The sequence below is a fragment of the Leucoraja erinacea genome, unplaced genomic scaffold, assembly GCF_028641065.1.
Source record: "Leucoraja erinacea ecotype New England unplaced genomic scaffold, Leri_hhj_1 Leri_1327S, whole genome shotgun sequence".
Lineage (NCBI taxonomy): Eukaryota > Metazoa > Chordata > Chondrichthyes > Rajiformes > Rajidae > Leucoraja > Leucoraja erinaceus.
The window spans coordinates 2,543-17,072 of record NW_026575591.1 but is presented as its reverse complement, the minus strand read 5'-3'; the positions used below and the strand labels follow the sequence as shown (position 1 = coordinate 17,072).

Sequence of the window (14,530 nt, the reverse complement as noted above, 5' to 3'; positions counted from 1 at the left end):
AATGCACACAACAGTCTGTTTCTCAGGAGGTCTCTCCACATTCAAAAATAATATTTTACATGGTACGCACAGCCAAACGCATTGCACACAATTTCAATCTAAGCAGATTATTTTAAAATGGCGTTGCGATCTTTAAAACGACATTGGTTAATTTTATTTCAAGGTGTGAGTGAGTCCGAAGAGCAAAATAATTCCAGATCTGCCTAATCCTGTGTTCAGTTTAGTGATACAACATGGAAACAGGCCCTTCGGCCCACCGAGTCCACACCGACCAGTGATCACCCATTACACTAGTTCTATGTTTCACTTTCACATCCACTTTCACATCTATTCCCTACACATTACAATTAAATGACAAACCTCCACTTCTTTAGGATGTGGGAGGAAACTGGAGGGCCACGTGGTCACAGGGAGAACATGCAAACTCCACCCAGATAGTACCCGAGGTCAGGATCGAACCCGGATCGCTGGCGCTGTGAGGCAGCAACTCTACCGCTGCGCCACCGTGTTTTGCTCAGATGGTTTTTTTTCTGCGTTGGAATAATATAAAAACCTTGACATTGGAAACGCAAAACCTACTGCACAGATTTGACGATAATAATCTGCCTGCCTTTGTGGACAAAGAAACAGTCGAAGTGAGAGAAGAATCATGGCTTTGAAATACCTGAGTCCCTCTTTCTCCCATTATGCCCTCCTCCCTACATAGCCCCCGTATTCGCAAGCTACGATCACAAGCTACGATCCATCGAGTTACCATGGAGAGCAGATTAATTTTAGATTTAATTTTAGAGACACAGTGCAGAAATAGGCCCTCCGGCCCGCCAAGTCGGTGCCGACCACCGAGTCCACATTGACTAGTACACTAGTTCAATCCTACTCACTCAGGACAATTTACAGAAGCCAATTAACCTGTGTTTTTGCTGGGTGCTATCCAGTCAGTGAAAAGACTAGACATTTCACTAAAGATGTCCACAATATACAGATGCAGGATAAAGGGAATCATGTTTAGTGCAAGGTGAAGTCCAGTAAAGTGAAATTAAAGATAGCCTGATGGTCCCCAATATGTTACTTTAGATTTACTTTACATTAGTGATACAGCATGGAAACAGGCCCTTCGGCCCACCGAGTCCGTGCCGACCACCGATCACCCTGTGCACCAACACTATCCCACACACGGGGAACAATTTACAATTTTTACCAAGCCAATCAACCTACAAACCTGCACGTCTTTGGAGTGTGGGAGGAAACCGGAGCACCCGGAGAAAACATACGTGGTCACAGGGAGAAAAACTCCACACAGACAGCACCCAGAGTCAGGATCGAACCTGGCGGTGTAAGGCAGCAACTCTACTGCTGCGTCACCATGCCGACGTCTCAGTAAAACGGGATGTTCGGAGTGAACGATTTTCCCATTTGGAGACTGCGGTGAAGACCTTAACTGTTGGAGTTGGGACATGTGTGGATGGAATGCATTCTTTTAATTTGAGTTTAAATAAAATGATTTCAGCTATTCATCAACGTATAAATTAGTAACAATGTGTTAAAGCTTATATAGTCCAAAGAACGTTTTGGACTCATCAGAGTCAACTAGCCTTGGATATGACACATTAACATAGAGGGAATCTCCTTTGGTAAGGGTGACAATTCCTGCTTGGTAACTGTTGGTGTTCCAGTTATTATAATTCAGTGAACAGTAGTCCGTCTTCTCAGATTCCATCAGAATCAAGTCCTTACTATAGCGAGTCGACCGTTTGAATAGGATGTGCTCCAAATTCTTCCTGCGTTCACATTTATATCCTCGGAAGTAGATCTTGGAATAAACGACGAAGAGTCCAGTTTTTGGTTGACGACCAGACCCGCAGTCTTTGTACGTGACACCTCTGATGATGGCATGGCCCGTCTGGTGATTCCACATGAGTGGGTTGGTGTAATCAGAGTTATAATATCCTGTAATAAACCCAATGCAAATAAAGATTAGTAATATGCATTTCAAAATTATACACAACGCAACCCAGTACAATAACACAACACAATGTTTGTTTATAATATAAAATTATAAAAGAACTGGACAAGCTAGATGTAGGAAAAATGTTCCCAATGTTGGGCGAGGGGCCACAGTCTTAGAATAAAGGGCTCGCCATTTAAGACTGAGGTGAGAATAAACTTTTTCACCCAGAGAATTGTTAATTTTGTGGAATTCCCTGCCACAGAGGGCAGTCGAGGCCAAATCATTAGATGGATTTAAGAGAGAGTTAGATAGAGCTCTAGGGGCTGGTGGAATCAAGGGATATGGGGAGAAGACAGGCACGGGTTATTGATTGGGGATGATCAACCATGATCACAATGAATGGCGGTGCCAGCTAAGGGCCGAATGGCCTCCTCCTACACCTATTTTCTATGTTTCTATGTTTAATTAAAGAAATTAGTTGTTTCATGTATCTTGTGTTTTATGACTGTTGGCAAACCAATTTCACTGCAAAATTCACCAGCCTCACAATTAACCTCAAAAAGCTAACTTGCTAGTCGAATCAATAGACTTCTTCTTCTTGCGTATGGCGTGCACAGCCTAAAGTTGTAGGTCAACTTGTTCTATTTGTCTATTTGTTAGTGCACGTCGGGTTGATTGCATTGGTCGAAACAGGGTGGACCACGTGAAGGTTGCAATCTCCCACCCCGAATCGATGAATGCAATGCTAGCATTTATTTCTAGAGGGCTAGAGTACAAAACAGGGATGTACCGCTGAGGCTCTATAAGGCACTGGTTAGACCGCATTTGGAGTATTGTGAACAGTTTTGGGCCCAATATCTGAGGAAGGGTGTGCTGGCTCTGGGGAGGGTCCAGAGGAGGTTTACAAGAACGATCCCAGGAATGAGTGGCAGCGTTTGACGGCACTGAGTTTAGAAGGATGAGGGGACCTCTTTGAAACTCATTGAATAGTGAAAAGCTTAGATAGAGTGGATGTGGAGAGATTGTTTCCACTAGCGGGAGAGTCTCAGACCAGAGGTCATAGCCTCAGAATAAAAGAACATACCTTAAGGAAGGAAATGAGGAGGAATTTCTTTAATTAGGTGGTGAATCTGTGGAATTCATTGCCACAGAAGGCTGTGGAGGCCAACTTAACGGATATTTTTAAGACAGAGATTGACGGGTTCTTGATTAATACGGGTGTCAGGGTTTGTGGGGAGGAGGCAGGAGAATGCGGTTGAGGGAGAAATATACAACAGCCTTGCCTGAATGGCGGAATGTATTTGATAGTCTAACTCTTTGTTTAAGAAAGAACTGCAGATGCTGGAAAAAACGATGGTAGACAAAAATTGCTGGAGCAAGTCAGCAGGTGAGGCAGCATCTATGGAGCGAAGGAATAGGTGACGTTTTGGGTCGAGACCCTCCTTCAGGTGGTCCAATTCTGCTTCTAGAACTTATGAAATTATGAGCCCGGACATTTTGTGTTTCACTTCACAGCTCCAGAGACCCAGGTTCGATCCTGACTACAGGTACTGTCTGTGCGAAATTTGTACTTTCTCCCTGTGACCTTGTGGGTTTTCTCTGGGATGCTCCGGTTTCCTCCCACTTCCCAAAGATGAGCGGGTTTGTAGGATAATTGACTTCTCTAAATTGTAAATAGCCCCTAGTGTGTAGAACTAGTGGATGGGTGATCAATGGTTGGCGTGAACTTGGTGGGCTGCAGGGCCTGTTTCCATGCTGTATCTCTAAACTAAATTAACCTAAAATAAACATGTGATTACTGATGTGGAACAATAAGTCCTGGTCATTAGTGCTCAGCATCTGTTCGATAAATGCATCTCATCAACATCTAAAATAAACACAAAGTGCTGGAGTAACTCAGCACCACAGGCAGTATCTCTGGACGACATTTGATAGGACCCTTCTTCAGAAGGACGGTCTAAAGAAGAGTCCCAACCTGAAACTTGCTTATACATGTAGGACACAAGGAATAGTAGATGCTGGAATCGTGAGGAGAAAAAACACAAAGTGCTGGATTACCTCAATGAATCAGACAGCATTTAGGAGGATAGGCACAAAATGCTGGAGTAACTCACCTGGACAGGCAGCTTCTCTGGAGAAGTGTCTTGCCTTGACCCAAAACATCTCCCATTCCTTCTCTCCAGATATACTGCCTGACCTGCTGAGTTACTCCAGCAGTTTGTGCTTATCTTCAGTGCAAACCAACATCTGCAGTTCCTTCCTACAGCATAAAGAGGACCTAGGTGGGCAATGTTTCAGGCTGCAATCCTTCTTCAGAGTAGAGAATATCTGAAGAATGACTTCAACCCAAAACATCACCTATCCATGTCCTCCAGTGATGCTGCAAACATCTAATTATGATGAAGGTCTCTCCCACCATTGGTGTGGTGTGCCAACTGTGAGCTCGGAATTTGAGATGTACAGTTGTGTGGGAGCTCAGTTGAGAATGTGGATGTGAGCCGTGATGGCGATTGATGGTTTAGTTCAGTTTAGTTTAGTGTTACAGCATGGAAACAGGCTGTTCAGCCCACCGAGTCTACGCTGGCCAGCGGTCACCCGTTCACAGTAGTTCTATGTTATCCCACTTTCCCATCCACTCCATTCACACTAGGTAGACACAAAATGCTGGTGTAACTCAGCTGGACAGGCGGTCATGGAGAGAACGTACAAACTCCGCACAGACAGCACAGACAGCACAGATAGATCCGGCTCAGCAAGTGCTGTAAGGCAGCAACTCTACCACTGCTCCACCTTGCTGCCCTCGACGATAGACACAAAATGCTGGAGTAACTCAGCGGGACAGGCAGCATCTCCGGAGAGCAGGAATGGGTGACGTTTCAGGTCAAGACCCGAAATGTCGCGACCCGAAACATCGCCCATTCCTTCTCTCCAGAGATGCTGCCTGACCCGCTGAGTTACTCCAGCATTTTGAGTCCATCTCCGGTTTAAACCAGCATCTGCAGCATCTACACACCAGGGGCAATTTTCAGAGGGCCAATTAACTTACAAATCCGCACACCTTTGGGATGTGGGAGGAAATCGGAGCACCTCGAGGAAACCCACAAGGTCACAGGGAGAGCGTGCAAACTCCGTACAGACAGCACCAGAGGTCTGGATCAAACTTTCAGACTTTTACTTATGTTTTCTGATTCCATTGCTAGAATCAGTCACCAATGATTTTGTTTTTTATATATAGAACTTCACTTAGTATTACAACCCAGTTGTATGACTATTGATTATTCTAACTTCAAGTAACCGCTACATCCCTTCTCTCTCCATCACTCCCCCACCCAAGTCGTACCAGCTTCAAAGTCGTCTTGTTGAGTCTCATTGTTTGTAACACATTTTCACCTGGCACACAGCTAACAGTGGCCTGTTTCCTTTACCGTCGTTACGTTTTTGCATTTCTTTCATTTTGCATATCGGCAGGGCTGCCAACTCTCACGCTTTCGGCGTGAGACTCACGCCCTGGAGCAATTTCTCATGCCCTCACGCTCACGACCAAGTTCTCATGCTGAGTTCAGTCCCTGCGCAATTTGTCCCTTAGCGCCGTGTGCCAGGGATCCGTGCGGTCCGGGGAAGCGCGTCAGTTGGCGGCTGTGAGTGACGTTGCGCCTCTTCTCTTGGTTGGATGTGCAGCTGCCGACTGCACATCCAACCAAGCAGCCGGAGTTGGAACTAACCAGGTGAATCAGTTGTGAAACCTGGGGGGGGTTTCGGAATGGCCATAAATTAAGTATAAATACGAGGTGTCCTCAGTAGTGTGTTTAGATCTTTAGCAAACTGTTCCCAATATGCAATATAAGGGTTTTCGGCCCGTAACCTGAAAAAACCGCGTCTTTTTTTTTCCAATTCATTTTTGCGGGAACGGGGCAGGCGAGCCGATCTGAGAACTGCAGACAGTGCGAGTGTCCCGGGCCGTCGTCTGAAGCGCCGCTGCCGCGAGAGTCTCTGTGCCGAAGGGACAGACCTTTGGGACAGACTTTCAAAGGAAGGTGGAGAGAGAGAGAGAGAGGGGTGGAAGGAGAGGGAGACAGGGGGGAGAGGGGGGAGAGACAGGGGGTCAGTGAATGGAGAGATAGAAGAGAGAGAGGGGAAAGAGGTAGGGGAGGAAAGGGGGGAGAGTGAGGTGGGAGGGGGGGGAGAGAGAGAGGGGTGAGAGGGACGAAAGAGGGAAGAGAGAGAGGGGTGGAGAGGGTAGGAGAGAATGGGAGAGAGGGGTGGTAAAAGAGAGTGGGGGAAGAGGGAGAGAGGGGGGAGGAGAGAGAAATGGGGGAAAGGGAGAGAGATGGGGGGGGCAAAGAGAAAAGAGAGGGGGAGAGAGAGCCAGGGGGAGAGTGAGGTGGAGGGAGATGGGTGAGAGAGAGGGGAGAGAGAGGAGGAGAGAGGAGGAGAGAGGGGAGGGGGAGAAGAGGAGAGAGGGGGAGAGAGGGGAGAGAGATGGAGGGGGGGGGAGAGAGAGGGGGGGTTGAGAGAAGAGAGAGTGCATCCGGGAGGACAACCAGTGGCTGCTGGAAGCAAGTACCAAGCACTGGGTAGAAACGGTGGAAGGTAGTGGACTTCAAATGGGGGTGGTTGGAGAAAGCATCCTGCTTGCCTGCTAGATTTTCACTTACTGTAACTGCAGGAAAAATGTTCCCGATGTTGGGGGCATTCAGAACCATGGGTCACAGTTTAAGAATAAAGGGGGGGGGGGCAGTTAAGACTGAGATGAGAACAAACTTTCTTCACGCAGAAAGTTGTGAATCTGTGGAATTCTCTGCCACAGAAGGCAGTGCAGGCCAATTCACTGGATGTTTTCAAGAGAGTTACATTTAATTCTTGGGGCTAACAACATCAAGGGATATGGGGAAAAAACAGGAAAGAGGTACTGATTTTAGATGAATAGCCATGATCATATTGAATGGCAGTGCTGGCTCGAAGGGCCGATGGCCTATTCCGTCACCTATTTTCTATGTTTCTATGCTTGAGTATATGGCAATAAAACTCGATCACTTGATTTTGAATCAGTCATGCATGGTGGAGGTATAATGTAACCATATAACCATATAACAATTACAGCACGGAAACAGGCCATCTCGGCCCTACAAGTCCATGCCGAACAAATTTTTTTCCCCTTAGTCCCACCTGCCTGCACTCGTACCATAACCCTCCATTCCCTTCTCATCCATATGCCTATCCAATTTATTTTTAAATGATACCAATGAACCTGCCTCCACCACTTCCACTGGGAGCTCATTCCACACCGCCACCACTCTCTGCGTAAAGAAGTTCCCCCTCATATTACCCCTAAACTTCTGTCCCTTAATTCTGAAGTCATGTCCTCTTGTTTGAGAGTGACTTCGTGAAGAAGCCCGCCCCAGGACGCATTGCGGCATTACGTTTCAGACATGCAAAGCGGCAGCCGGGAGTCAGGGCTCCCGAAGAAACGAGAGAAAATCTAAGTTTAGGTAAGTACTTACCTTTACTGTTACAGCCCCTTTGCGTCTGCTTGTTCCCCGCAGGGCGTGCAAGCGGCCCCCTTGGACTCCGGGAGGAGTTTTTTCCGTTCGCGGGAGGGGAGGAAAGACGCAACAAGGACCGCACTCACCGGCGGACCATGGATGGGAGCTGTGCCGGTGCCGGTAACACTCCACAGGGGCGACATCCAGAGAGCGCAGGAAGACGGCGCTGGCACTGCGTTGGGGTTCCCCTCAGTCCTCGCTCGCCCTCGAGTACTGTCCAGGTGAGGCAGGCAGGCGGGCGGGAGGAGGCTTCCGACATTTGCGGGGCCGGTAAGGGGACCCACTGTGCAGTGCTGGCGTGGAGTGCGCTGCAGGCAGGTGAGCAGCAGCCCGAGTGCAGAGAGAGAGAGAGAGCAAGGACCGCTAATCAGCGGCCCGCTCCCGACACTGCACCAAGCCGTCAGCATCAGCTGCGGGCTTGGGGGGGGGGGGGAAATGCTGCACCTGCCCGCTCGACGAAAGGACGTCGTTGGGCAGCAAACAGGGGTGGACCGCTTAGCGGGCGGTCCACAAACCCGACACCGCGACCGAGCCAGCCCGCTAGCACCTGAGCAGCGGGCTGGATGTGTGTAAAACCCGGCGGTGGAGCTGACATCGGACTGGGACGTCTCTCCACCCAGGAGGGGGAGAGACAGCCGCCTGAGCTGCAGGAGCGGCTCTTGGGCATTGGAAAGGTGAGTTTGCAGTTGTGTTTTATTACAGATTTCAGGAACTCAACGCAAAAAACTCGCAAAGAGAAACTGCCCCGCTCCAACTCTACCAGCGGGGCAGCAACCGGCGGCAGCGTCGCTCGCAGAGCGTTTTCGCTATCCCTGAGACCGAGCCAAGCAGTCTCGCCAGAGCCTACACGGCGGACTGGGAAAGCGGCCAGGAAGCCAAACGGCCGGTCGTCTCCGATTCGTCGGAGGGGGACATGTCTCTACCAAAGCAGAGAGAGACAGCCGCCTGAGCTGCATTTAGCAGCTCCTGGAGGAGAAGGTCCACCGGGAACAGCAGCGCTCCCGGCGAGACAGGACAGGCACCTCCTCCATAGTGTCGTTCAGGCACTGCCCTTTGCTACCCTCATACCACGGGCTGGAGCAGGAGGCTAGCATTGGTGACCAGGGCAGGGCTGGTCTGCAAATGGGGCAGGCGGACAAAATCGGGAGTATGCATGAGGTGCAGGATCAGGAACAGCTGTTGGGTGTCGTGGACCGCTTCGTAGCAACCCCACGGGCTGGAGCACCGCCGGAGCCAAAACAATGGCAGCCAGCAAAAATATACAGCACCAGAGAACTATTAGGCCTTAAGGGGAATAAGCCTAAAACAGCAAAATCTGGAAGTTGTGGGGGCCCTTATGCGGGCATAAAAACTCAAGCTACAGCGGATCCGAAGGCTCCTGATGTCAGCTATCACAGCCTATGCTTGTTCTGTGGAGATAACGAGATCAACACATGCCACCAGAAAGTGCTGGTATTAAGGTGTACCACGATTCGAACTAAATAATCTCTGAAGGGAAATACAACACCTGCCCTCAATCTCAAAGATGCAGGCTTGAGCAAAGCCCAGCAGCGGAGGCAGACTCACTGCTATTTGGGAGAGATCTGAACAAAAAGCTGAAGGAGATCGAAGAGGTATCAAAAACCTTCGGCATCATGAGGGCAGGCCAAGGGACGAGCAAACCACGACTTTCGATACCCTAACAGCAGCACCTCACGGCATCCACCAGTCTATGTCTAGAATATGGGACTGGTGAAAGCTTGGGGCCGCACTATCCCCAAAGATCTTTTAGATCAGGGCCCGCCGCGGACCCCCTGGAAAATGCGCCCCCCCCCCCCCCAACGTCGCCAGCACATCCTCAGAACAAAAGCACTCAGAAAACAGAAAACACAAAACCGCCAATAACCATGGAGGTAGGTGGGTCTGGTTCCTACCAGCATATAGAGCGCTTTCTTGGACTATCTTGGCTTTCATATTAATTCAGTCCACGTAACTATAAGGATGCCAAGAGACAACATAGTTGAATTGGCACAAACAAGCACAAAGTAATGGTCAAACTACCAACTACTCGACAAATAACAGAGTAATTGGGAAAAAAAAAAAATGGTACCATTTCTGTCTACATCATTCAGATGTTAGTATCAAAAACAACATATAGGTTGTCATTGAGCATCTCATGAAGTTACCCACTGAAGTAATATCAGAAAGACAGTGGTGGGGTTACCACTTATACTGGGCATTAATTATCTAAAAAATGTTCGGGTGAATTTTATGAGTTTTAAAGCACTTGCATGTATGGGTATAAATAGACTACACTATGGAGGTGGCCTATATTAACCATATGGCAGCATAAAGTCGGTATCATATGAGAAGTTGGTCAAACCAATTTGGCAATGGTATATCCATAGATGTATTTGACTATCAACAAGTTACCTGGGCGGTAAGAAAAATACAGTGACAGACACCAGGTCACATAATATTAAGGACTACATCAATTAGATGTTTTCATATAAAGTTAACAAAACTATTAAGCTATATGATACAACAGATATTAATGCATTTCATTGTCGCTGTACTGTACACTGACAATGACAATTAAAATGGAATGTGAAACTGATATCGATTATTTGCATTAACGCTATATCACCAGGTGTTTGGGGATGTCCTATGTATGTCGCGGGGGGAAACCAGACCCTGGGCCAGTGGAATCCTCATTAAAAAAATTTCTCTGGGACAGATAGTTCCAGCAGAAAGATCGTCAGCTATATATATTAACTTTTCTGACCTATAGGTCATGTTGTCATTCAAGAATGTATTTATAATATTGATAGACAAATGCGTTCACGCTGCATTGGTGAAATTAATTTTATGTATTTTTCCCTTCTGCCTCACCAATCGAGAACAACGCACAGTACAAAAGGATTCTGCTTCAGGTATTTGATAGTACCTGATGGACTTACGCAGCCTTGTTTCACTTCACGCCATGACATGGCTGTTGAAACTTGGATGGTGTTTTTCCAGTACCTAGAATTATTAATATCGGAGCCGGGCACAAATCAACTGTGCCATGAGAAATAAGCTCCTGAGCTGCAGATTCTGCGCAAGCCTCTGGGACTGGGATTGTTATACTGAATAATCGACACCATGTCAGCATCCTTTTGAACATCCACTGGACTACAACACTTGTCCAGCATCAAGAGAAGTACTGTAAGGATACAGGGAGAACCTACTCATCCGATACAGGTACTACGAACTGGAATTCCTGGAGAACCTTCATCATGATGAAGGATTCGGCTACAGTGCCATCAACACAGCTAGAATTGCCCTGCCTGTTCTTTTTCAAAACAGCTACAGGACAACAGGCCATGGGGTCACTGGCTGGTGGTAAATTTGAAGGGTATTAAAACTCTAAACCCCTAGACTAGGTACACCTATATATGGGATGTCACAGTGGTTAACCACACTTCAGGGGATCCCACCAGCCAGAGTCCTAAACCTGAACCTTCTATGCACTAAAACATATGTTAAAGGCACATGGAGCAGCACAGAGTGTCCAGTCACTACTCCTATTTTCAACGGACACCATGCTCACAGCTTCAGACCAGATCTCTATCATTTGTTCAGGGAATGGTCAAACCAGACCAGGAACACCTTATCCAGTCATAAAACCCGGGCTTACCCGCCAAGAAACATGGTAATGTGCCATGACCCTATTACCTTACATAGACACAACCTAATTATTCGAGGGAGATGAAAAGCCTTGTGGGTTGGTCACAAAAAACCTTGTGGTCGGGTAACAAGCCTTTTTTGAGATGGCTCAAGCAGGTATTAAAGCTCCTGGGATAAAACTAACATGTACAAAGTTTTTCATTCCACAGGACAAGCTTCCACGTCAACGACAAAAGAATGGACGTGCCTGTAAACCACATCCTGACTACAGCAGAATGGTGGGGGTAAACGTTCAGAGAAATAATTTATTATAAACTGTTGACAAAACCTGTTTTTATTTGCAGCAAAGATTCCAATCTGCAAATATTTAAATTAGCCAAGGGGAGCATTTAAATTTCTTCAGTGTTATTGTAAAAATACCATTGTTTTTCTATAAACAGATTCATTGGTTGATTATGATAACACGCTTCCTCCCTCAAAGGCTTCGGCAGCGAGTGATATAAAGCTGTTACACGGTTTGAAATCACAGAAGCTTTGAAATCTTCACGTAGTCACTCACGTGACTCCGAAGTAAAATAGTAAGATTAAACGAGAACTTACCAGTTTGAAGTTTGATCTGTATTTTATGAGGAGTTACGATGAGGGATTACGTGCCCTCCTCTCCCCCCCTCATTACATGGATCAAACTGTGATTCCACACCGCTGCTTTGAAGTATGCCGCAATGCGTCCTGGGGCGGGCTTCTTCACGCAATCCCTCATCGTAACTCCTCATAAAATACAGATCAAACTTCAAACTGGTAAGTTCTCGTTTAATCTTACTATTTTAATACATCAAATTTCAAAAAATTCCTACCCTTGGAGGGGGGACATCCTTCTTCCACACCCTCTCCCCACTCGGTTGCTCCAATCCCTCACCGGGTACCCCCAAGGCCAGTGGTCAGTGATCACACCGCCTCCTCCCTTTCAAAAATGCTCCAATCCAATTTAAAGCATATATATTGTATTCAAGTGTAAGTTATAAGATTCGCTGCAGTATGCACCATATTGCACAATTCCAATGGGATTGTGACAATTGTCCTTCCACCCCCACCCCCACCGGTCGCTATGCTCCCTCGGGCTTGGTCTCTCGCCATTTCTCCCTCCCAACTCTCACTCAATGTTGGCAGGAAGCCCTGATATCGTTCTATATCTCTCTACATCACCGTCTATATCTCCCGTTTCCCTTTCCCCTGACTCTCAGCCTGAAGAAGGCTCTCGGCCCGAAGCGTCACCCATTTCTTTTCTCCAGAGATGCTGCATGTCCCTCTGAGTTACTCCAACATTTTGTATCTACCTTCGGTTTAAACCAGCATCTGCAGTTCCTTCCTACACTTCACTTCGACACACGAGAGACACCTAGTGGAAAGATGGCGGTACTGCGGCAGTATTGATTTTTATTACAAAGAGAATGCTAAAGTGGAAAGTGGAAATATTTAACTACAGGGAAAGTCCAGCTTTTATCTTTGAACATTGAATTCTCCAATTTTAGGTAACTAACCAGCAACCTCTCCTTACTTTTTTCTTCCCCCCTCCCTTAACTATAACCCATCTTAATATCCACCCAAGATAGCCACAATATGCTGGAGTAACTCAGCGGGTTACTCCTGCATTTCGTATCTAGCTTCAGTGTGTAAACCAGCATCTGCAGTCCCTTCCTACACTTAATGTCCACCTATTTCTCCTACTATTCCCCCCCCACCAACATTTTCCTTCCCCTGCCCCCTAAAACTCATCTGAAGAAGGGTTTCTGCCCGAAACGTTGCCAATTCATTCGCTCCATAGATGCTGCTGCACCTGCTGAGTTTCTCCAGCTCTTTTGTCTGCCTTCGATTGTCCAGCATCTGCAGTTCCTTCTTAAACCCTTCAACCCATCGTCCAGCCCCACATTTTATGCCCCTTCCCTCCTTGTCTCATGCCTTTTTAATCACCTTTTCATCTCTGGCCTTTATCCACCCACCTACCCTGTCTGACAAAGGATCCCAACCCGAAATGTTGCCTGTCCATGTCCTCCAGCGATGCTGCTTGCCCCGCTGAGTTACTCCAGCACTATGTTGTGTTTTGCTCATGGTTCCAGCACCTGCAGTTACTTGAGTCCATGGGTGTTTTTCTTGATATTTTCCCATCTTCTCTCTCATCGTCTCCCTTCAACTCTTTCCGTGCCATCGTGATTCATTCTTTCTTTAACAAAACTTGGTTGTTGTAACCGACCGCTCATAACAATCTTCCACCCACACTGTGAAATCTCAAAGAACTCATTTATCAGCGGCGCCCCCTGGTGTGTTAGAATATCAAACATAGAAAATATCCCAGCGCAAGAACAGGCCCTTCGGCCCACATTGACTGTGCCAACCATGATGCAAAGACCAATTCTCTTATCTGCCTGCACATAATCCATGCTCCCTCCATTCCCTGCATATCTCTGTGTGTATCCAAGTCATAAGTCATAGAAACTTACAAAATTCTTAAGGGGTTGGACAGGCTAGATGCAGGAATATTATTCCCGATGTTGGGGAAGTCCAGAACAAGGGGTCACAGTTTAAGGATAAAGGGGAAATCTTTTAGGACTGAGATGAGAAAAACATTTTTCACACAGAGAGTGGTGAATCTCTGGAATTCTCTGCCACAGAATGTAGTTGAGGCCAGTTCATTGGCTATATTTAAGAGGGAGTTAGATATGGCCCTTGTGGCTCAAGGTATCGGGGGTATGGAGAGAAAGCAGGTACAGGATACTGAGTTGGATGATCAGCCATGATCATATTGAATGGCGGTGCAAGCTCGAAGGGCCGAATGGCCTACTCCTGCACCTATTTTCTATGTTTCTATGTTTCAATGTTTCTATAATGTCATTCTATAAAGCTCATGTGATCGGAGCAGAATTAGACCACTTGGCCCATCAAGGCTACTCTGCTATTGGCTGATAGATCATGGCTGATCTATCTCTCCCTCCTAACCCAATTCTCCTGCCTTCTCCCCGTAACGCCTGACAACCGTCACCAATGTCTCTTAAATGCCACTATTAATTAGATCGACATTCTCCATCCTCATGGATACTTTGAGTATTTCTTTGAGGTCCAATCTTTCCCCTGCCCGGTGGATTGCAACCTTGTCGTGGTCGGGGAGCTTGTGTGTCTCAGTGACCCCTAGAGCTATGCCAGTGGGAGATTTGTCTCCTGTTAGGGTCTCCCATGCTGGACAGGTCGAAGGGTAGAGGTGAGACGAAGAGCGACCCACTGGTCCTCCAGGTTGGAGGTTGAGCACGGGGCTAACAACCCTGCCTCGTAAAACAAATATGTTACGGAAGCAGCAACTGAAGGAATCAACACTACTGGGATGAAATGAAAACAATGGACC

The 14,530-nt window shown here is 47.1% G+C and overlaps 1 protein-coding gene across 1 annotated transcript; it reads right to left on the bottom strand.

The window, feature by feature from the left end:
• Positions 1–1,540: 1,540 nt before the first annotated feature.
• On the bottom strand, positions 1,541–13,342 carry LOC129715694 (tumor necrosis factor ligand superfamily member 6-like). The gene is made up of 2 exons (XM_055665555.1): positions 13,267–13,342; positions 1,541–1,947 (listed from the first exon to the last, which is right to left on the bottom strand). Exons 1-2 carry the CDS (start codon positions 13,340–13,342, stop codon positions 1,541–1,543), a joined length of 483 nt encoding a protein of 160 aa, XP_055521530.1.
• Between the last annotated feature and the right edge of the window lie 1,188 nt (positions 13,343–14,530).

What these genes read in the sequence shown, in the direction of transcription:
- LOC129715694 (XM_055665555.1), bottom strand. Translation starts at nt 13,342, where the DNA reads ATGGCACGGAAAGAGTTGAAGGGAGACGATGAGAGAGAAGATGGGAAA. An exon ending in AAAAACACCCATGGACTCAA is followed by an intron (nt 1,948 to 13,266) that starts GTAACTGCAGGT and finishes GGTTTATTACAG; the next exon opens with GATATTATAACTCTGATTAC.